General features: G+C 54.2%; 1 protein-coding gene across 2 annotated transcripts in view; it reads left to right on the top strand.

Moving 5' to 3' along the window:
- The window catches only part of Syn3 (synapsin III), a 374,313-nt gene that overhangs the window by 64,500 nt on the left and 286,102 nt on the right, over positions 1–23,711 (top strand). Inside the window, exon 4 of one of the 2 annotated variants that reach the window (XM_076853263.2) lies at positions 3,042–3,044. The exons of the other annotated variant lie outside the window; for it this stretch is intronic. Within the exon in view, the coding sequence (XP_076709378.1) occupies positions 3,042–3,044 (3 nt within the window). The remainder of the gene's footprint in view (positions 1–3,041; positions 3,045–23,711) is intronic. 2 annotated transcript variants of the gene reach the window in all.

Below are 23,711 nucleotides of genomic sequence, written 5' to 3'. Positions count from 1 at the left end.
TAATAATCGAGTTCATCGGCACCAAATAAAAGTATACTAAATAGAACTTAAAAATTGATGAGACTTCAGGAAAATTAAGCAAAGTCCACCATCAAGGGGTATTTTTGAGAATGATGCTAGATATAGACATTCTTGTTCTTCTCACACTCAAGAACTGTAAAAAAAAATACTATTTAGTGATCTGTATGTGCTCATATTCGATATTTTTACTTATGTCCCACTAATATATTTGGGAGTCTCCTTCTTTGGAATATAGAGGAAATGAGACTATCTATCCCATTAGATTTCAAATTTGGTTGCAGATTAGAAGCGCCTTGGTTCAGAATTTCGATGCCTAGGCAATACTTCAGGCCAGTCACAGTGGAACCCCCCAATTGGGCAGCCATTGGAGAACATTCCCAGATGTTCCTGTGGTGACCTTGCTCTGAGGCCAGGTGAGGATGCTTCTGGGGTATGCTGTCTGGACACAAGAATCACTTTACCAAAACCCTAGGACCTGGTGGGGTGCTCAAGGCTCTGGACCTGGGGATCTCACTCATCCCCAAAACTTGAGCCAAAAAAAAAAAAGAAAAAAAAGAAAAATCCCTTTTAGTTGAAGCCAGCTTGGATAGAACATACAAAATTCATGACTTTTATTTATTTAGCAAACATTGTAACAGCATTCCCTCCGCGCTAGGCTCCATTCCAAGCACTGAACATATATTAAGTCATTTCTCCTTTCAACACCCCCAGTTTAGAGATAAGGAGATCGACACACCGCGGCAGGGTCACGGAGCCCAGGTGTCCAGCCAGTGGGAGAGCGGGGGTCCAAGTCTGGCTCCAGAGCCTGTGGGTGGCAGCCTGGGGCAGCACTGCCTCTGTATCTGGGCAGAGGGTCACGGTCAGGGCTCCTTAAAGGGCGTACGTTCCCCATAGGAGCCTTAGGCAGTGGGGAAGAGGGAAGAGCTAATTGCCACTCATCGTTGGCCTCTGCACACCAGGTCTGAGCTCAGTGTTTATGTGAAGCATGATCTTATCGCATTCTCACAAGACGGTCTAACAGCAGACTACGGCAGTATGGCCCAGTGGTGAGAGCTGAGTCTGGGTGGTCCTCCCAGATCCACCACTGGGAGAGCAGCCGTGTGGCCATGACAGTGCCTGATCTGGGATACTCACTACTAACGTAAAGGCTGATAGCTCCTCCTCGGAGGGCCTGAGTGAGCGTGAGAGGAGATGGTGTACCTGAGGGGTTCGCAACAGCGTCTGGACCAGGGTCATCACTAAATTGAGGGCTAATGATTATTACTATAGTCCCATTAGGCAGAGGCAGAAACTGAGTCCTATCTACTGTGTTATACTGGGGATTATGAAATCGCTTGCACCAAATCACATTTTTACCAAGTGGCAGCATCAGGTCTGAACCTGATGGGATCCCAAGTGAATTTTCAGGTGTCTTTAACTCCTTTGCCTCTCCCTCTGTCTGCCCCATGACATCTGGTCCTGTTGCTCCCACACCAGGCTGGCATGATGGACCCTGAGTCTCTGTACAAAATGTAGCGGGGGGTGGAGACGCTGTTAGTCAGCTTTCCATCGCTGTGACACAATGCCCACGCTCAACCACCTTAGAAGAAGGAAAGGTTAGTTTGGGTTCACGAGTCCAGGATCTCTCGCCCCTTTTGCTCTGGGCCTGCGGGGGCAGAGTGCGGCATGGCAGGAGGGTGTGACGGAGGAGACCCGTTCATCTCATGTGGCAAGAAAGCAAAAGGAGAAAGAGGGACCGTGGTCCCAATGTCTCCTTCAAGGACACGCCCAGTGACCTAACTTCCTTCTACTGGACCCCACCCCGAAGGTCCCACCACCTCCGGCAGTGCCAGGGACTGGGGACCAAGTGTTTGACACATGGGCCTTTGAGGGACATTCCAGATCCAACCTGGGCATAATCTCTGCAGAGGGTAGAGTACTGCTGGAGGTCACCCAGGTCGCGGCAGGGGTGTGCTGCTTTACTTAGAAACCTATCCCTCTCCCTCATTTATCCAGAAAAAAATCTCATTGTACATCGTTTCTGCAAGGGCTGTGCAAGATGCTGAATGCGAAAAGCCTGTTCATTCCACAAGTGCTCATTAAGGACCCACCATGTCCCCGACACCGTTTCCAGTAACAAGGAATTGTGCCAGACAGGGGCCAGGTGGGAGGCAGAGGTCACCCCCAAATAGCTTAAGAAAGGAAACTTCAAGGAGGTACTTACTGAAGGATGTGGGGGGCCAAGGGAAAAGGAGGTGCTCAGAACCTGCCGACAGCGACAGCAGGAGACCGTTATCACCCCTGGGGCTGAAGGCAATAGAGGGAGAGAGAATTGCAGGTCTGGCATCCAGACTCCGAAAACCTGAACCGCTTCCAAATTCAGAATTTCTAGAGCGCCCACGCGACCCTGCAAGTGGAGAATCCCCCAGCCCGAAACTGTTTCTTGCACAAAATTTCAAAAACTTAGTGTTTAAAATGACTTTCGGGCTGTGTGTCTAAGGTGTATATGAAGCATCAAAGAATTTTGTATTTAGACCTGGGTCCTGTCCCCAAGAGCTCTCATTATGTCTATGCAAACGTTTCCAAATCCAAAAATTGGCAAAATGCAAGACGCTTTGGCCTTTGGGCTAAGGGATTCCCCAACGTGTAACAGGCTTCATCTAGAAGGTTTGACCTGGACCTGAGCAGGAGAGCTGCTCTGTGGAAGCTGGAGCTGTGGAAGCTCTCAGATACTTCCAACGCCACGGCACCGAGGCAGGTGGGACCTGTGAAGAAACGTGTGACCGTCCCTCCCTCTGACCTGCAGTCTCCCGTGGAGGCCAAAGCCAGGCAGAGCGGGTGGGCAGGAGGGCTGGGTTATGCCGTCCACAGGGATAGCCTCCTGGGACCCAGAACAGGGCAGCGAGGGAGAGAATGGAGTGGGGTCCGGAGGGCGCCAAAGGACAGTGACTTAGGGGATCTCAGTGAACAGGTACGCAAGCCCCCTCTCCCCAGGGAGGATTCTGGGGGGGCTTTCCAAATGACAAAGCGTCACCCACAAGTCGGTTAAATCAGCAGTACTTGCAGCCATGGCATGGACGGCCCCCCCAGCTCCGCTCTATGTGCAACATGTGAGCCACAGCTGACCCACTCGAGGTGCCCAAGGGCCAGCCAGCCAGGTTCTTGGGAAAGAACAGAGGCCATCCCGGGGGGTGTTGAAATCCGTCCTCCTGTGGGCAGCTCGGCCCTTCTGGGCCCAAGTTCAAGCCTGGCTCCAAACAGAGTGATTTAAAAAACAGGGGAGGTCGGGGGGGGCGGGGGGGAGCCATGTCCACACAGATGGGCTGGAAACACAGGTCAGGAGGAGCTAAGGATGAAATCCCAGAGGAGGCGACGTTAATGGGGCCCCAATCTAATTGCACAAGCCAGGCGCTCGGTTTCCAGCATTGGGCCACACTAAATTGCAGGCACCCGTTCAAACCACCGAGACTGATAATGGGAATCGGCTCATTAGAAGGTCAGACCCCAGAGAGCAGAGAGCCTGGGGGAGGGAGAGGCGGAGCTGGAGGACAGCGCAGAAATGACGGCATTGGACACTCCCAGGTCTGCCCCTCCTGCCCCCAGGAGCCAGCCGCCCTGGCCCACGGTTTACAGGGGCGATGTTTCAGCCGAGAGGTGGATGCGTGGGCTTGTCCCAGAGGAGGGCAGGTTCTACCAAATCCCAGAGTCGGAAAAGCCCCCTAAGCATTTCCTGGGACAGATCGAGGCCCAGGGACCGGGGCAGGGGAACTTGTCTAAATCCCCAACTCTGAGCTCCTGAGCCAGGGTCCGCCCTCAACCTTCCCCAGCCTTTGTCCTGGGAACTCTCAAACACCCCATTTAAAAATATTCTTTTCATAAATAACATTCCTCACTCTTGATCGCACACATCCTTGCCCTGGGCATCCTCAACTTTGAATTTCGAATTCCAGATAGTCATTCATTCACCAAGTATTTATTGAGCACATTCCGGGTGCCAGGCCGGGCCTGGCAAATGTCCCCGAGAGCACAGCTCCTCCTCCGCCTCCTGGGCCTGGAAGAGTCCCCCCTGCCCCCGGGGCTCTCCTGAAGGGGTCCACACCCACGGAGCCTCTCCTTCTCCCTTCCCTTCATTCCTTAACCATGCTCCAGGCCCCGAGGACCCAGCTGAGAAGGTATTTGAGGTGGGACAAGCAGGGAAGGCTTCCTGGAAGAGGAGGCTTCAGTAGCGGCAGAGAGAGCAGAGCAGAAGAAGCATCCCTCTTGCCTGTGAGCGTCCCTGCACTCAGGTGAGGGGCAGCTCGGGGGCTGGAGGAGGGAAAAGAGGAAAGACCAGCTCCCTGGCCCCCCACAGTCCTTGGGTACCTCGAGGTTGTCCTTCCACGGCTCCTTCTCTGCCTCTCTGCCCTGAGGGGGAGTCCAGTGCCCCTCTTCCATGCTCACAAAGCATCTAGGACCTGTCCAGGTAGGTGGCACGGCTTCGTGGCCAAGAGCCCACCTGCAGAAGTGGAGCAGCCCCCTGGGTGGGGCCCACGCTGTGCCACCTGAGATCTGTCCCTGCCGGTTCCCGCTCTTGGCTTCCCGTCCGTGATGGGCTCCTGGTCCTTCTGCGGACGTGGCTTGTCTAAAGTGCACGGAACCGTGTCTGGCGCAGGGTCTCTGCTCCTGCTTCTGGTTCTCCCCGAAATGCTCCTGCAGGTGGGACACCTCACCTCTGGCCTCCTATCAAATGTCCGCCCTCAGAGGGACCTTGCCAGACCATGCCACCCGCTCTCCCGCTGCAAGGATGTTTCTCCCTCAAGCCTTTATCGCTGCCTGAAATGAACGTGGCAAGGACCACAGGGCTGGGCAATGCCGGAGGATGGAGATGAGACGGAGATGTTCAGTCGGCAGAGCCGCCGGGTGGTCTCGACCACTGAACCGTTCTCTGCGATGAGCGTCTTAGGCAGGAGTCTGCCGCGTCCCCGTGTGACCTCTGGTGTCTGTCCCCTACCGTGGCCTGGGTACCTCGCCCTTCAGTGAAGGAGGGATGTCCCAGCCCTTCCGCTCTGTCCCCCCTGGGTTGATCCCGCCTGGAGGATCAGGTTCAGGACGGCTTTTCTGAATGGCAGCCCCAGCTCCTGGCACCATGCCTGGATCCTCGCTGAAGGCATTCACGGCTGGCCGGCTGGCCCCAGGAATAAAAGTCCCCCCGCTCTGCACAGTGAGAACTCACGGCTGAGAGACCTCAGGCCTTGGCTTGAACCCGGCACAGACTTCCCAACAGCATGCCCGCCCCCGCCCCCTGTCCCCAGGAGGGGGCAGGGTCTGGGTCCCCAGGCCAGGCACGCCGGGGCAGTGCAGGGCCCAGCACTCTTGGAGGGACACGTCCTGATCGACTCTGTGCCCTGCCCGCAGCAGGATCCCTGGGGACTGGCCGAGGTGGGGCGTGGGAACGGGAAGAGAGCACACAAGAGAGGGACAGTGTGCGCCCGCAGAGAAGTGCCAGGCCCCGCTGCCCAGCAGTCAGCGGCCGGTCTGCCAACTGCCCTGGGGAGGGAGCAGCCGCGGGTCGGTGGGGGGAACTGTGGCTCCTGATGCCCAGAAGTCAGGGATGGATTGACCTGTGTGAGCCCGGACCCTGCCCACCCTACCGACCTTCCCCATGCCGTGGCCACAGCCAGAATGTCCCCAGCCCTGGGACCCGCTGCTGCCTTGACAGTAGGTCCTGTCACCCTTCTGGCCTTGGCTTCTGGGCCTCTTCTCGCTCAGAAGTGGCCACTTTGTACTAAAAGGCTACTGGCTGCCCAGCGCTTCCCAGAGCAGGTGGTTTTGTGCCCCATGACGGCAGCAAGGGACCATTTCCTGAGGTCACACAGCTAAGGCAGTGGAGGAGGGGCCCGGATCCGGCCATGACTTCCAGCACACTGACCTCCCACCCCGTTGGCACAGCCTCCCGCTGGACTACACAGGAGCCTTGGTGGCAGGCGGCCCTGGGTCCCACTGCCGACTCCGGGTGGCTGGCTGGCTGTGTGGCCTTGTGGCAGCTCACCTCCCGACTCCCAGGTCCTCCAACACACAATGCAGACGTCCCCACGTGTCCCCACCCCTCCGTCCCCTCACACTGGCACCAGTCCTGCAGGAACTGGGGTAAGCCTCACGGGGCGGGGGAGACAGAGGGAAAGACTCTGGGGCCCCTCGGCAGGCGGGATGGAGCAGTGAGAACCCCGATCAGGGCTGGGTGACCCACGTGCCCTTGGCTGAGCTGCTCAGAGACCTTCTTCATTATTTTTTTTTATTAAATTTCTTTATTTTACTGTGTATTAGGAAAAAATAGATCACCCATTATGCACCTTATTTTAGGTATTATTGCATAAGATAAAAAAGTTTTGATCATCTTTCAATATTTTAAAAATACTTTTAAATTCTTCTAAATATTTCCTGATTAATTTATCTATTCTAATTGGGTGTGTATGACAGCAGGATGCGTTTTGATTCACTGTACACAAGGGCAGCACAATGGTTGTACACGATGTAGTGACCCACCCAGGTGCAGTCACACATGTACCTAGGGTAATGCTGTCCCCCTCATTCCACCATCTTTCCTGCCCCCCATGCACCCTCCCTCCCCTCCCGCCCCTTTGCCCAAAGTTCCTCCATTTTCCCGTGCCTCCCCCTTCCCGTTATGGATCAGCGTCCACTTATCAGAGAGAACATTCGGCCTTTGGTTTTCTGGGATTGGCTAACTTCACTGAGCATGACATTCTCCAACTCCATTCATTTACCTGCAAATGCCATGATTTTATTCTCTTTTAATGTTGAGTAATACTCCACCGTCTTCACCTGATCGTGACCAGGCTCCTGCTGAGCCACAACTTCAGTGACTCTCAAACTTATCTGTCAAACGACTAATTCAGGAAGTCCTGGTCCTACTTTTAAAAAATGCAGATGCTTAGGCCTCATTCCCAGAGAGACACCGTTCCTGATGAGACCCAAAAGTCCACATGCTGTGGGGCTCTGGGATTCCAATCCTGGGCATCCAAGGACCCCCACTTTAAAAGCCATCGCCTGCCGGCCTATGGAGAGGAACAGCAGGCAGACCACGAGAGACAGAATGAGATGCTGCTTTCTTTGTTTTATTAGTTTAGAATAAATGTGCAGCCAGGCATGGTGGTGCACGCCTGAATACAGCTGCTCGGGAGGCTGAGGCAGGAGGATCACAAGTTCAAAACCAGGCTCGGACACCTCGAGAGGCCCTAAGTGACCTCACGAGACTCTGTCTCAAAATGAAGGATAAAAAGAGCCAGGATGTGGCTCAGTGGTAAAGCACCCCTGGGTTCAATCCCTGTATCAAAAATCAAAATGAATGTGGCAATCTAGCAATGGAAGTGTCCTAACAAGAAATCTACTCACCTAGAAGAGTTAAAGGTTTAAAGTCTACCTCGACCATGTGCCCTGGGGCTTTAGACCACTCACTGGGTCCTTTCTGAGCCAGTTTCCTCATTTGTAAAGTAGGGATGGCACGGCCAACTCCAGAGACCTGTAGACAGAGCCACAAGGTGACATGTTGGAATGTGCTTGATAAATAATAAATAACAAGCGTCTGTAGAACAGAACAGAATAGGATAGAGAAGAGATGTTCTATTAAGATGGGCATTTTTCCTGGGACATTTCTTTATTTTGCTAATAAGTAGTATTTCTGTAGCCTTTGGCCTTTCTTGGCTCTCTGGAATGTAGCCACTTACCTTCTGCAGGGCTTGTCCTAATGGCCCTAAGTGTCTGCAGTGCCCTCAGCCCTGGAATGATCTGCCCTTCCTTGAAAGAGGCGTCCTCTACCTCTCTCCCACCTGATTTTCTACAGCAGCACCCCACTGGTTCGCCTCTGCCCTGGTTCTTTGTCTCAGTTAGTAATTGCTGTGTAACAAATGACCCCACATCTCTGTGGTCTAAACCTGCAACCATTTTTTGTTTGTTGGTTTGCTCTCAGTCTGTGGGTCTGGAATTGGGGCAAGGCTTGACAGGCTGTTCTTCTGTCTCCACAGTTTTAGCCCAGAGTGATTCACAAGTGGCTTGTGGTGAGACTGGGCCAGGAGATCTGAGCACTTGGTCTGGTGCCCCGGGCTCCTCCATAGCCCTGTTTTTCTCTGTGTCGCTGTGGGGCTTCTTCACAGCCATGTGGTCACAAGGCCATCAGGCCTCTGTGATGGCCACTGGTTTTTGAGACGATGAATTACAGGAGAGGCAGAGGCTGCAGGTATCTTAAGGGCCAATATCAGAAGCTACACAGTGTCACTTCCGGCTCATTCTAATGGCCAAAGATGGGAACAGGGCAAATTTAAGGAGACCCCCTACCTCTTAATGGAAGGAGTGGCAAAGGATTTAAAGACATGTTAATCCACCTCCCCTTCAATCTGCCCTTCCTGCAGGGCCCACAGTGACTGTTCTAGAACTAACTCACATGCCAGGGGCATGTTTAAGCCCTCTGGGGGCTGTCACCCCCTCAGAGTGGAGTGCCCCACACTGCAGTGTTCTGCAGGGCCCTGCAGGCACAGGCTTCTACTTCCCCCTCGCCTCCTCCCGTGGCCCCTGGGTGCTCGGTTCCGCCATTCTTTACAAAGTCAAGTATATTCCCCCCACAGGGCCTTTGCACGTGCTCTTCCCTCAACCTGGGAGACCATTCTGCTGGTGTTGCCACAGCTATTTCCTGCCCCAGTGCCTGGAGTGTGGCTGGTACCATTTTGGCTAATTGAATAACTGATCCCTATAGACTTTCTTTCTTTCTCTCTCTCTCTCCTTCCTTCTCTTCCCACCCCTTTCCATTTGAGCCCACCTTCCCCACAGGACAGGGAGAGTCCTGAGGGCAGAGATCCAGTTCCTTTCATCTTTGCAGCCACCGCTAAGCACCCAGCACGGTGCTCGGTAACTGGTGGTCAGCGGTGCATCTGAGCCCCACGCCTCAATGGAGGCTCCGTGCATGTTTAGAAAGTCCTGGGCCGCGGCCTTCCCTGTCTGGAAACATACTGAGCCCAGACAAATCACCACACTACGCGATACGCCAGCGAGTTCAGGCACTTTCTCACTCAGTCCCCAAAACAACTCCACGTCACCCGGCCTGTCACAATCCCTCCGATACAGGTGAGGAAACTGGGTCCCAGAGGAGCTGAACAACTTGCCCAAGGTCACCCAAAAAGCAGAGGAGGCAGGATTTCACCCAGGCCGGCGCGTCCCAGGCCCCGCTCTCCACCGCTGACTGGCGGCTCCCTCCTGACCCCGTCCCTCGCCAGGACCCACCTGCCGCGGGCTCCGTCCTCCTGACCGTCCGTGCTCACTCCTCCTCTCTCCCGGGTAGCTCTGTATCCATCTCCTGGTCCTCTCTTAAGTCTATTCTGTCACTTACACGGAGCAGGCCGATGAGTCTCTCTGTGCCTCAGTTTCCCCAGATGCAAATCTGAAATACCACTAACAGCGTCCCACCCGTGAGATGCGCTGATCCCCGGGGAGCACTCAGCCTGAGGGCTGGGTCTCCACACTCAGTCAATCTCCTTGCTTATTGTCCCCAAAGCAGGAAACAGCAGCTGAGGACCTGGGACACTCACTGGGATAGATCCTTGTCCCCTGCCAGGAAACAGTGAGACGTTTAGCATTTCTCTCTGCCTGGGCCAAACACAGAGGCCCACGACAGTGCACCCCGGGATGCTCACATCCCGCACAAAGAGCCCTGTGTCCCTGACACCTTCTCGGCTGCATTGTGGCTGCTCTTTCCCATCAGCCCGTGTGAGCCGAGCGTCCGCCCTGGGCCGGGCTCCCCGCCAGGCCCTGCTCACACGCTGAGGCTCTGTCCCCCTGACCCCACGGCCCAGCTGCAGAGACCAGTGCTCTCCCGGCTGCTGTGAGCAAGAGGACAGGCCAGGCCGACGGTCCTCCACTCCTCTGCCACCTGCAGCGGTTCTGCCCCAGCGGCCAGAGAGAGGTTTTTTTGTCTGTTTCATTTCTTTTTAACGAACAGACTTTCTATTCTGGAGCATTTTTAGGTTCAAGGCAAAGTCAAGCAGGACGTTTGGAGTTTCCAGAAAGCCCCTGCCCCACCCCTCTCACCCGAGGACGCGTGCCCCCTTGTCACCCGTGCTGGCCCATGGTGACCACCAGAGGCCCTAGTTCACGCCAGGGGTCACTCTCCCTGTCCTGTCTCCTGTGAGTCCTGCAGCTCTGCCCAGGCCCCCTCCTCCCCAGGCCTGGCAACCCCTGACCTTCTTCCTGTCTCTTGGTCTCTTACACAAAGGCCTCTGGGGGGGTCACAGAGCCAGGTGGGCCTTGATGGGGATTCTTAAAACTCTGACTTGGTGACATTATTCCTCTGCTAAAGCCTCCAACGCTTCCGGGCCCCAGTCCACACGGGCCCAGTCCACACTGTCCCTCCCCCTCCCCCTTCTCTCTCAGCCACCCGGCTCCCTGTCCCTTCCCACCCCACACCTTTTGCCTGGAGAGCTCTTGTCACCTAAAAAGCCCCCCCACTCAGCCTTCAGGTCTCCAGTGTCCCTCGGAGAAGCCGTCCTGCCCCCCTGAGGGCCCTGACTGCCCAGGGGCTCGGGGTCTGCACCCATCTCTGTCGCATAAGTCAAGCAGCCCAGATGGGCACCACCCTGTGTCACACACTCCTGTGGCTCCCGCGGTGGCGCCGGGTGTGTCCACTTCTAATGCTCACCTTCTCCCGGGAGATCAGGGTGCTAAGGTCACTGCACAGCCGTGGCGCTGAGGCTCCGAGAGGCTCGGTCTCTCGCCCGCGTCCCACAGACTAGGGGGAGTGAGGTTGGTCTGTGGGCCCAGTCCTGTTGCAGTCGGAGGCCGGTCTTCCCACCGGTCTTCCCACAGCCCCACACCTCTGCCTTCCTTGGTGCCAGAACAGGTGTGTGGTCCCCTCAGCCGTGGGCGGCGAGACACTGGGGCTGTCCGGGTGGGTGGGCTGGCGAGTGTCCACCTCGGGGTCGGGACTCAGGGAGACGTGGTCACCACTTTAACACGGCGCGGCGGTGACTCGGCAATTGAGCGAGCGTGGCATTTGTTCACCACATGATGGTCTGGCTCCTGTTCAGCTCCCTGGGGAGAGCCATGCAGCCATCTTTTATTACCACCCTCGGCGCCGAGAAAAAGGAACATAAAGAGATAAAGTGACTGCATGGTTCCCATGTGCTTCCTGACTGCACCGCCGGCTGCCCCTTCCCCTCACTCAGAGCTCTGCATGCATCAGGTCAAGGCTGTGACCATTCTGTATCCCATCAAGCCTAAATTATTCTCCTCCTGCGTTTCTCCCCGCCCAGTATTGAGGTAGAGGAGTCAGGGTCGTCACGTAAGGTTGTACAGTTTGGGCACTGTGCAAAGGCATATGGTGCCCTCCAAATAGGAGCTGAAATCAGCTAGTCTCTGCTCACCTGTGGAGTAGCTTGGAGCTGCCTCTGCCCTTTTTTAAATTTGCATGAAGACATCTTACAGGTCAGCAGGAAAGGCAGAAGGATGTGGCTTGGAGAAAAGATACCTGGAAGCTGTGCTCTCTGACAGCCAAATGCTTCCTCTCTGTTGGGGATTTTCATTCCCTAAGATGCTCAGAGTCCAGACCCTGCCGACACCAGACCAGCACTAATTACCTCTCTGAGTCTCAGCTCTCTCATCTAAGAACAGGATGGTATTTAGAAAGATCAGGTATCATTCAGGCAGTCATGATTTTTTAAAAATGCCTTGTATCAGTTATTTCCTATATTCCTGTCATTGTTCTAAATGCTTCTGTGTGGATTCATTCCTTTAATCCTCTTAGTTTTTCAGATAAAGAATCTGAAGCACAGAGAGGTTAGTTAGCTCGCTTGGGCAAGGTCACAGAGCTCCTAAATTGGGGATGCTGGTCACTGAATGGGGACTGTCTTTTAAAGTTCAGAACGTATGAGTCAAGTCCAGCCCTGTCACAAAAGCAGGCGCTCCATAAATCCTCGCCGTGACTGCCAGCAGCAGAGGCAGGAGGGCGTCCCACAGAGCAGCCATCATGTCATAGATATGGTTCTCGAGCCCTGTTCCACCGGGTACCTCCTGGTCTCTTTCAACTTAGTGTCAAGTGGGCAGGATCCCAGTCCCCCGTCACCTGCTGCATCCAGAGAGACTGTTCTATGTTCATCTGTTTATACATCCAAATCCCAAGAAGAAATTTTTCTTTAAAATGCGTCTGCAGCCAAGCAAGAGTCTGGGGGGGGCGTGCAGGAGCCCCTCACCTAACCTGTTCATTGTTAAGTTAAATGCACCACAGAGAGGGCAGCAGCCCAATCACAGACACACAGCCCCTGAGCTGGGGACTGTGCCAGCGCAGGGCTGCTTCCTGATTCCCAGGACAGTGGTTTTTGTGAGTCTCCTCTGGGATCCTGTTTTTTCCCCTCGGTGGCAACCCAGAGAATGCGTCCTGCCCGCATTTCCCAGAGCCCCTCATTCCAAGGCGCCTTCTCCCAGTCTCCGAGCACACGGCCAGTGTCTGCTCAGCCCCGGGGGCACCTCCTCGTGCAAACGCTGACAGGTGCCCCGGGCCCCAGCAGACAGCCTGGGCACCACCGTCCTTCACAAAGGCAGCTCCATCTCTGCCTGTGAGCCTCAGCCCTGAGCCCAGGAGGAGGGGAGGCTGCGAGGTCGGTGGGGGCTGTTAATGGGATGCAGCTGAGAAATGCTGAACCCACAGTGTTTGGAGACCGGGGCCAACAGCCAGGCGAGGGCCGGCCAGATTTCAGCTGGGGGCAGCCAGCAGATTGAAGGGCGGAATTGGAGCGTCTTTTAAAAACTGGATGAAGACGTTGTTTATTCAAGGCTCCGGGAGCGAGAAGATAAAACATGCCTAATGGATGGGGGGTCTCGCAGCAGGCAGCTCTCTTAAAGGGTCTCCATCGTCCTCATAAAGGAGCCACAACCACCACTGGACTCACAGCCTGCCGGGCATCCTTCCCCGGCCCTCCCCACAGATAGGGAAGCGGGGTTCAGAGTGGGGAAGTCACTTGCTCCAAGTCACACAGCTGATGGAGGAGGGGGTTCAACCAGGTTTCTCCCACACCCCAGCCCTCGCTCTTGGGATTAAGACGAGGTCCCAAGACTAGGGTGCTGCCCTTCAGGGCCAAGGGCAGAGCAGTTTAAGCTGAGGGTCACACTGGGATGGAGACCAGTGAGGGACCCGAGGTTGGGGTGGGCCGAATTCTAGACACGGAGATGATTAAGACATCCTAAAAATCCCCCTAAATACCAAGTCCTCTAGGGGCGGTTGCCATGGCAAATTAGGCAGGCGGATTTGTTAGGTGGGACCTCCGCACGTGGGCTCTGTCTCTGGGTTTGATGGCACTTCGCAGGGAGCCCGAGGTGGGAGGAGCGCCTCCCCTGGCCTCAACTGAGGCTGACCCCCGAGGGGCGGGGCGGGGCCTGAGGGTGGGGCGGGGCCTAAGGGGTGGGGCGGGGCCTGAGGGTGGGGCGGGGCCTGGGAGGCGGGGCGTGGTCCCAGGGGGCGGGGCGGGGCGGGGCCAAGTAGACTCCGCGGTCAAAGTGCGAAGGGACGCGTGTGGGTCCCCATGCGCCGGGGTCCACTGTGGGCACAGCCTCGCCCTCTGAGCCCCGTGCAGTGGCAAAGGGCAGGCCCTTCTCTGAAGGCCCCAACTGCCATGGATCGCAGCCTGGGGCCCTCGGGGTCGCTGCTGTCACCTCCCAGCTCTGCCCTTGAAACAGATGCACAGTCCCCCCCCCCGCCCCGCCCCCGTGAGGAAGCGCAGCTGGTCCCCATGGAACCTGATTTGCAGCGCGGCCGGTGGAGTGGCTGCCGGTTCAGCTCCAGCTCTGCCCTTCCGGCGCTGCTGGCCCTGGGCACAGCTGCGCTCTCCTTTCGTGAGGCTTCCTTAGAGGGAGGCGGAGAGCGGGGAAGTGAGGCTTAAGAGGCACCGAAAGAAACAGTGCCGATGCCCCCCGCCGGCCAGCCTCCGTCGTCATTGGTTACATTTGGAGAAAAAGTGAGCCTGACACGGTGATGACATCAGTGTCGCCCTGGGGAAGAGGGTGAGGTCACTCGTGTGAGCTCCATTAGGCCTTGCGTGGGCTTTTGATGATTTTGTTCTTCATCCCCCGCTAATAAACTTTATGTATGTGCCAGTCCACAGGTGTAGCTTGCTGATTTTTGAAGATATTGCAGTAAAACATCATTTATGTAGATTGGCACACACTGCCAACCCTTAAATTTTGTGCCCAAAGTGAGAGCTTCATTCATCTCACAGTCTGGCCCACACTTATGGCAATTCCTGGCACCTAGTAGACATTCAGTTAATGATGCTGGATGCATGAAAGTGCCACACCTGTGCTGACCACGTGGGTCTTCAATGAATGGAGCCCCCTACAGTGTCTGTGAGCCCAGGCTCAGGAGTCATAGGTTCTCAGGGCACCACCATCCTTCACAAAGGCAGCTGCTTCTATATTCTGACCCAACTACTTACTGTGTGACTTCCTAAAGTTTCTTAGCTCCTCTGTGCCTCACTTCTGTATATGTAATACTAGGCTAATGACAGTATCCACCTTATAAGGGGATGTGAGGATTTTAAATGACTTGATGTAGCTAAAGAGCTTAGAAGAATCTGGGATACAATATGATTAATATAACAATGATTAATATTAACACCTGTATTATCCCCCCCCGGGGGGTTAAAGGTCACTGATAGGCAAAATGGTGAAAAATGAGTAGGGCATCTGGGGAAGAACTGTTCAGAAAGTTCCTGAGAAGAGGGATCCAGTTCTTAGACTGGAAGAGCTTGTTTAAATATAGGTGACTGGTCCCACTCCCCGGGATCTGGAGTCCTTCTGCTAGCGGCCTGAGGATCCCCCTTTTCAACATGCGAAGTCCACATGATGCAGAGGGCCCAGGTGCGCACATACGTTGAGAAGCCCCTGGTCCTTGGTTCTGGAGGCCTGAGCGTCCTGAGAAAAACCAGTCCAGCTCCTTCCTGTGTGTGTCCTTGGAGGAGGCTCTGCTCTGCCTCCAGGCGGGGGTCTGTTAGTCCCGGCTGCTGAGGGCCTTTCCCCAGGGCCTGCAGCTGTGCAAACCCCTGGCCCTCCCGTCTCAGGCTTCCCAGTGGGAACACAGGGCTCTGCTGAGGGCTCCAAGCCCCCTGCACCCTCAGTGACTGCAGGAGCTCTGGCAGGGATTCCAACTGGCCAAGGGCAGGAAGCCCTAGAGGACCAGCCTCGGTGTCTCCTGCAAGACCTGGGAACCCGTGCAGCTGGACACAGGGGGACACAGGCAGAGCAGGGCGGGCAGGGGCTCCCCAGCCACACGGCCTGCTTCCACCCACGGCTCTGCAACTTGGCAGCCCTGTGAGCCTTGACGAGGTGACTTCGCCTCCACGGCCTCTTGGACTCTTCTTTAACCAGGAGACTTGAGCCCTCTACCAGAGCATGAGAGAGCAGCGTGCCCTGCAGGAGGCAAAGCCCACAGTGGTGTCTGTGCACAGCACGGGTCGGTGGTGGGATCTGGAAAGTCAGGCCTGGAGGTGGGCCTGGAGATGAGGCTCCCCTCCCGCCCTCTGCTCAGCCTTCCTCTCCCTGACCATCCACGTTCTCCCCCGACTCTGGGATCTGCCTTAGTTGCGTGTATGGTTCTTAGGTTGTCAGCTCAGGTTGCGATAGCACAGCACTGTACTACTGAACGGTAACTATAGGAAAAAAACCTGGTGGGGAATTCCAATTTTTCTTCTACTTTTGAAAAAATAAATAAATAACTCATCTGCATCCCACTTCATTTCCTGACTAAGTGGATTAATGTGGAAATGCCCCCCAAACATTCAAAACACTGATTTCATTTGTGAGAGTAGAAGAAACTCCAAGTTCACCTAATTCCACCCTGTGACAAACCAGAAGTTCTGGAGGGAAAGTGGCTTGCAACTGGGGTCCCCAACGGAACCTGGGAACACAGAAACTCCTGCTTCTCCCAGGAGTGGTACATAACTTGCCAACCCTTAAATTTTGAACCACCGTAGACGGACAGGAGAGATACTTAGGACACGGGGACTTTGTGTTCTCCCTGAACTAGTTGAGAAAGGTGGAGCTAACAGTACCAGAACCATGGCTGGCCCAGACACAGCGGGCAAGAGACACAGCCCAGGGTTTTGTGAAATGGAAGGAAGAAATTGTCTCATTCCTGAGTCAAAGGTTTTGCAAAATTCAAAGACCCTACATGCATAAGTGGCTTTTTCTGCTTGTTTGGAAGAAGGTCCCCCCAGCCACCAAAAAGAAAAAAGAGAACTATCCCAGGTGCAAACAAAATGGCTCTAAAACCCAGGTCGTGCCTTTATTCTGTAGGTCAGGAAAGGATGACTGTTGTGAGAAGGAAAGGAGGGATGGAGGGAGGAGAGCAGAGGGGGAGGAGAGGGGGAGAGAGAGAGAGAGAGAGAGAGAGAGAGAGAGAGAGAAGAAGAAGAAGAAGGAGGAGGAGGAGGAGGAGGAGGAGGAGGAGGAGAGGGAGGGAGGGAGGGAGGGAGGGAGGGAGGGAGAGAAGAAGGGAGGGAAGGGAAGGGAGAAACTTGGTGACCTAAAAGAAACCTATGTACCACTTAAGAGTTGAGCGTGGCCTTCAGCAGTTGGCTTAATGCAGAATTAGTTGCTCTGGGGTCCAGCCAGGCCCCTTCCACCTCACACTCCCTCACCCCTCAGTCCTCGGAGCAGCCTGCCTGTATCTGCGGGCCAGCACAGGCAGGGAGACAGAGGACACTTGGCAGGATGCACACAGGCCATCCCAGGCAGAGCGTCCACCTCTGCCCCTAACATTCCACTCATCCGATTGGCCAGGAGTCAGGTGCATGGCCACACCCAGCCGCGGGGACCGCTGGGAAATGTAGTCCTGCTGGGCCCTCGGGCTGAAAGCCAAGGAAGGCCTGGTCACCGCCACACTTTGTAACTTTGAGCAAGTCTCCTCCATGACCCATCTTTGAACGAAGGAAATGAGGCCTGTTTGCGTCCGAGACTTGTGCGGAGGATCAAGAGGGATGATGTCTGCCACCGAGCTCCGCCGCAGGACATCCAGGCCGAGTCACTGTCATTAATCTCGCCCGGCCTCAGTCCCGGCCCGGGGCTGAGAACATAGTGGGTGCAAAGCAAACGACGGTGCAGTTGCTGTTCCCCGCCAGCCTCCCGAGTGTGTGCTCCCCGGGGAGCTGGTCTGTCCACACACACGTCTTTCCCAGGATGTCCCCAGTGCCGTGAGTCCCTGGCCATCGCCCCTGCCAGCCACCTTCCCTGAATCCAGCAAAGGTTTTACCTGAAGCCTGAGAATCCAGAGAGGCGAAGCCTTCCTTCTTGGGCCTTTGAAAGGCTGCTGGCTGCACCTCACATTCCTTTCAGTGACCTGTGCTTACTGGGGCTGCTGCGGCCAGCTATGGTGGGGGCGGGGGTGAAGTTTGTGGCCTGTGGCCTGGGGACCCCAGTCCTTCAGTCTAACCCACACCCACCCCAAGCTCCAGTTGGAGAGGAGGAAAAGGGCCCAGAGATGCTGTCAGAACTTGATGGTCAGTGGTATGTCCAGAACCCCATACGGTGTATAAGTGGGTGCTTTGACCATGTAGGCAGAAGTCACCTCTCAAATAGTAACAGCTCACATTTATATGGTGTTTGCCATGTGCAAATATATCAACTAGTTTAATCTAAAAGATAACACTGTGAGGAAGACACAGTTAATATACCAATTTTACAGAGGAGAATATAGAGGTATCAAACATTCATTGGCCTTACCCAAGGTCACAGGTGTGCTCCTTTATCATGAACTCTGCAATTCACCAAAGTCCCCACCACTCCCAGATGTCTCCCAGACCTAGGGGCTGCGTGTCCTTTATCATGTCTCTGTTCTGAAAAAGCAGTACAGGGTGTGTTGCATAAGACTGTGGATACTGAATCCAGACCACCAGCATTTAGAGCCTGGTACTGCTGTGTTTTAGCTCTGGAAACTGGAAATGTTCTCAACTGATCTCAACCTTAGCTTCCTTCTCCACAAAGCACATCTCCAACCATCAGCTGTACTTTGCCATCTCTGACCTGGAGCATCTTCAGATCTGCTCTGTTTATCAACAGAAGTGATAATGGCCCTGCAGAGAGGCCAACCGAGGTGGGAAACTGGGGTGGAGAAGATTCCAGTAGCTTTCCCCTGGCCAGGGGAGGGTACCGGATCTTCAGTTAGAACTGGGCCCACAAGCCCACCCATGGCCCCAGTCTTGTTTTAATTGCATGTTTTCAAAAGCCTCTGTTCCCAAAGTCTGGAATAGACCTGGTAGAGTGCCTATGCCTAACTAGTAAGGTGACCTTAAACAAGGGACTTCCTGAGCCTCCGTTTCTCAGCTGAGAAATCAGCCAATAAAAACACAATCCATGTTCCACATGTTCCACAAGGTTGTGGGGATTGAAGGGGAGAAGGCATTTCGCACTCGTCTCCAGGCCTTGGAGCTGTCCAACAATCAGACTTGGAATCCCCGCGTTGCAACTCCAGCTCCAGAAACCATCCCCGGTGACTCCCACCCCTTCTCTGACCAGCCTGTGTGGCTGGTCATTAAGACAGGCCCTCGGACAGGGAATGGGTGTGAGTCTGTGAGAAGGGAAGTGCCCACCGAGGCTAAGGAATGCTGCCTGAGCCTGTGAGGATGGAAACGAATTCCTTCAGTGACAGAAAAGAATAAGCGCTAACATTGATGAAGCATTAGCTAAAAGCCCGGCTCCGTGCCCTGGCCATGCACTGGCTAAGGCAATGCTTATGTTCCCAGTGAGGAAACTGATGTTCAGGTGTGTTGCAAATCCCACCAGTAAGTCGCACAACTGAGATTTGAACCCAGATCTCACTGGCTCCACAGCCTGCTTTCCAACCCTTATCGAAACCAAGAGTGCAGCCCGTGGTCACACTCAGCAAAATGTTAGTCCAAGTTCAAGTACTCGTTGCCATATTCGAAGGCCAACCTCACGTTCATAAGTGCCTTCCAAGCATGGACATCCACCGGGCTTCCTGTCCTCAACCAGATGGTTCGGCACCAAGGATCACAGTGTACGTCTCTGTGCGTGACCCGCTTTGCCCTCCAGACTCCGATGCCGTTCTTTCAACTAGCATTTCTGAGGTCTCTCTCTGTGCTCAACACATGTGTCCCAGGCTGTTGCGAACTCAGGAAAACAGACAGGCCTGGTTCGCTGCCCTCCTGTAGCTTGGCCTATCAAGGGGCAGATTGTCGGCAAACAATCAAATGCTCCATCTCAGAATCTAAGGAGGAAAGTGCTGGCCGGAGTCCTGCCCAGAGACGAGACTGAATTTCAGCGAGCTGTCTGTGACGGGGAACAATACACACCCAGGTCTTTGTGTTCTCAGGGAAAGAAAAACGCATTGAGTGCCGGTTGTCTACCGGGTGTCACTCCAGGGACCTAGGGAGGAAGTGGGGGGTACAAACAGGTCTCGCCACCATAGAGCTTATAGTCTAGTAGGGACGCTAATGTAAGTTGAAACAGTAGGGCCACCGTAGACGTCTGTGCAAAGGATGGGTTGGTTAGAAAAAGCTGTTCTCGTCACAATACATAAGGCCTGAATTGTTTGGTGGTTGTTTACTGCTACATCCTTTAGAAGAATCCCCGCTTGTTGTAGATACTCAAGCAATCTTTGAATGAACAAATGACGGTGACGCTTGCAATGGGCTTTGAAGCATGAATAGAAGTTTTCCAGTAAGTTTGTCTAGAACTTGGCAGGGATCAGGATATCAGAGGTCCCGTCAGGGCTGACAAATGGAGGAGCCTGCTCAGAACGAGGACCTGAACTGATCGTGATTGGCCGCTCAGGCCCTGCTCCGTGCCAACCCTCTCTTGCCTCACGTCCACCTGTAGGGAATGTTCCACGGGGGCAGGCGTTGGTTGGTCACTCTCTCTCAGAATCGCTTAGCTAAATGGCCTCAAGAGTCGTCCGGTCCATCCTCCTTGTTCTAGCAGTGAGGGGAACTGACTTGTCTAAGGGCTCTGGCTACTTAGTGTCCGGTCCAGGACAGGAAACGGATTTTCATGCCAGGCCTGTGTTATTCTGTTGTTTTAGGGCTTTCCAAGATTTTTTTTAGAAACTTATTTATCTGATTTTATATTAAGCTGTAGGATTCTTATTTCCACTTAAGCTGGATAGACTCAGCTGTGCCGGGTAAAGCATATGGAGGGCCGGAGGTGGTCCATATTCTCCATCAGGACAAGCTCCCAGGACACACTCCACAACGTCTGCTCAGTCTTATGGAAGCGTGCTGTGAGTGCAGTCTCGCTTCTCCAATTCTGCCTCTGCCTGCCGAGACTCCTCCTAAGCCCCACCTCAGGACCACGGCTACGGAGGAAGCGTCTCATCAGCTTTTTCTCTGCTGTGACCAAAAGGCCCAACAGGACCATGGGAGGAGGAGAGGTTTATTTGGGGCTTGCGGGTTCAGAGGTCTCTGTCCCTAGGTGGCCAACGCCATTCCTTGGGGTCTGAGATAAGGCAGAGCATCATGGCAGACGTGTTTGGCACAGGAGAGCTACTGGGGACCTGACATCAGGAAGCAGAGAGCTCAACCCACAGCATCGAAACCACAAAGACATTCCCCCAGGGACCCGCCTCCTCCAGCCACACCCTGCCTTCCTGCCTATGGCCACCACCCAGCGACCACAGGGATGAGCACAGTGATTGGGCCAAGGTGACCATGACCCACTCATTTCACCTCTAAACCTTCTGGCATCGTCTCACGCATGAGCTTTGGGGGGACACCTAATAGTTGAACCATAACAGTAAGTAAAGCTCTTAGCATAGTGCCTGGCACACAGTAAGTGCTCAATAAATGTTAAGAGTCATCGTCTTCGTAGTGCATTGGCTCTGGGAGGCGCCAGGCACAGCACTGAGCACAGACGGTAGCTTGCCAGGGTCAATCTTCCTAAGGAAATGCAGGTCAGTCCACTCTCGCCATTTAACAGGTGGAGACACAAACTCAGAGAGGTCAGCTGCTTGCCTGTGGACACAGAGAAAGTGAGGACTAAGCCAGGACAATCATCCACTTCCATGACAACCTAGATTCCTCCCTCCCTGAGACAGACAGATAGATACACACAGAGAATCCATCATTTTACTAAAGTGAACTGCCTATCTTTTTTCGGTGGTACCCTTCCTTCACTTAATGAATGTTTATTGAGCAGCTGTCGTATGTCAGGCCCTCTCCTAAGCCTCGGGAGACTTCAGCAAACAGGGACTTGAGTTCTTCTGCAGGCACGTGCAGCATCAGTAGGTGGACAGACATTAGATGAGTAGTTACCAGCGTGATGCAGTTTCCAAAGGAAAAAGGAGTGGCCTCTGGACATATATAATTATCCTCATGACATTGACGAGGAAACTGCGGGCCGGCAGGTTAAAGACATGCTCGAAATCATAGGACAGATGGTAAGCATAGCTGAAATTCCTCGCATGCGAGGTGAATGTCAGGCATTTTTCATGAATTCAGTAAAATCCTCTTAACACTCAGTGAAATAAGTGCTATTATTATCTTCATTTTCCAAAAGGAACCTGAGTCACAGAAACTGGATGTGACCTGCCTGAGATGAAGGGCTGGCAGGGCTGAGTCAGGACCTCCGCCCAGGCACTGGCTCCAGTGTGTCCTTCCCTCTCTGAACTCAGGTCTGAGGCTCCGCGGCTGCTGTTTCTGTAGGTGGGGATTCTGAAGGTGGGGAGGCCGGGGAGGATGCAGGTCTCTAACCGCTGCTGCCCCATAGGGCATTGCGGGAGCCTCCCCAGTGTGGAATTGCGTGACCGTCCTGACTGAGCCTGTGCAGCATCAGGAAGGCCAGATCCGGTTCCCAGGCAGCGACGGCCCCCCAGCAGCATCTGGAGAGCATCCTGGCTCCTACAGCTCCTGTGTGCAGAAGGGGGGCTTCCTGAGGATGCGCCCCCGAATCCCAGGAGAAGAGGGTTTGTGCTTGGGGAATCGATACTTCCAAAAAAATGCTGCGTGGTGTCTGGCGTGCCCCTTTCACCCTTGTGGCCGCCAGGGTCAGGCACTCACATTCTCAGCAGTGAGGCAGGTGGCCTGGGCCAAGTGAGGACAGGAGCAGGTCCTTCCCAACCCACCCGACCCAAGAGAGCCCGGAGAGCCAGAGAGCCGGAGAGAATTCTCTGCAGGACGGTTCCTGCCGCCCAAGGCCCAGAGGGAGAAATTCATTTAAAACAACCTAAACTAGGAGACAGGGTGGGAGACAGGTCACTGGCTGCCCCCCGGGAGAAGCTGGGGTTTCTGAGCCACCGCTTGGTGATGATGTCGTGCATGGAAACTACGGTAGAGAAGTTCCTGGTTCAGCACCTTCTCAGGGAAGCAGCCCAGCAGGGGTCTCCCTGGGAGTGAGAACTGTGCTGGAGTGAGGCTCAAGATGAGATCAGATCTGGAGAGATCTCACAAACTGGCCCTGTCCCGGAGAAGTTGTTCAAACTCACAAAAATGCTTTCGAAGGGGCTGGGGCTGTAGCTCAGTAGCAGAGCACTTGCCTTGCACGTCTGAGGCACTGGGTCCGAACCTCAGCACCGCCTAAAAATAAACAAATGAAATAAAGGCATGCTGTCCACCCATAACTCCTGAAACATATTTTTTAAAAGTGCTTTAAAAACCATAACAACATGCTACAAAGTATTATCTTTTGCTATTTTATATTATCGATTTCAAATTCCAAGGTCATCCCTAAAATGCCTAGCTTCCTTGACCATCGCACTAGTGTGGTCTTGTCACCAACGAGTTGAGCTGAATCTTCCCTGAAGGCAATCCAATCAGCAGCTGCTCATCTCTACATTTGCTTTCGCCTAGAATTAAAGAAGCACAAGGATCCCTTCTTTTTGTTCATCATAAATGTGCATCTTTAAAGTCTCAGTGTCATCTTGGGGTGTGTGTGCGTGTGTGTGTGTGTGTGTGTGTGTGTCTGTGTTCTGAGCTAGTCTCTGTACTCCCAGGGATCCTGATCCACATCGAATTCTTAGTTACAATCAGCATTTATGGAGCATTTTTTGAAGAGCTAAGTACCATTCCAAGGCCTCATGAGGAAGGGCTCACTCAGTCCTGTGCTGTTCTGAGGCATGCTGTCCCTGGGTAGGTTACACACTGTGTGCACGGAGACCTGGGCCCCAGCCAGGCACCTGGCCCTGTCCTCAAGCCCCAACTCCCCTGCCTTCCCCCTGAGCCCCTCCCTCAGGCCCCGCATCTACGAGGCACTTGCAAGTGCTCAGAGCTCGTTGGTATCAAGGAAGGCTGTTCTCTTCCCCTCATTGTCCCCTCATTGTGTCCCAGAGGAAATGAGGCTCAGAGATGTAAGATGATTGCGTGGGCCAGGAACGCTTTCAACCACGAGAAGCAGAAAATCTGACAGGTACGGGACAGGTAATAAAGACATTCCTTTTTGTTACGTAACAAGAGTCTGGTGTTTCCAGGTTGGGCGCCGTGAGGGGATTTGCTGCCAGGTATCCCGGGGGCTTCTGGCTTGCTTCCCATCCTTAGTATATCACTGATTGACATGTGCTGTCTGTGTCGCCTGGGTTCTCCAGAGAAGCAAGACTAATAGTGGATGCAGGTTAGAGAGACAGACAGACAGACAGATACGTAGATCTAGATATAGATTAAGAATAAGGAATTGGCTCACAGGATAATGGAGGTTGAGAAGAAGGCTGGAGGCCCAGGAAAGCCCGGTTTAGTAATCTGAGT

Source organism: Callospermophilus lateralis, chromosome 4 (assembly GCF_048772815.1).
Source record: "Callospermophilus lateralis isolate mCalLat2 chromosome 4, mCalLat2.hap1, whole genome shotgun sequence".
NCBI lineage: Eukaryota > Metazoa > Chordata > Mammalia > Rodentia > Sciuridae > Callospermophilus > Callospermophilus lateralis.
The sequence above is the reverse complement of the archived record's forward strand: the minus strand, read 5'-3'. Positions and strand labels throughout refer to the sequence as shown.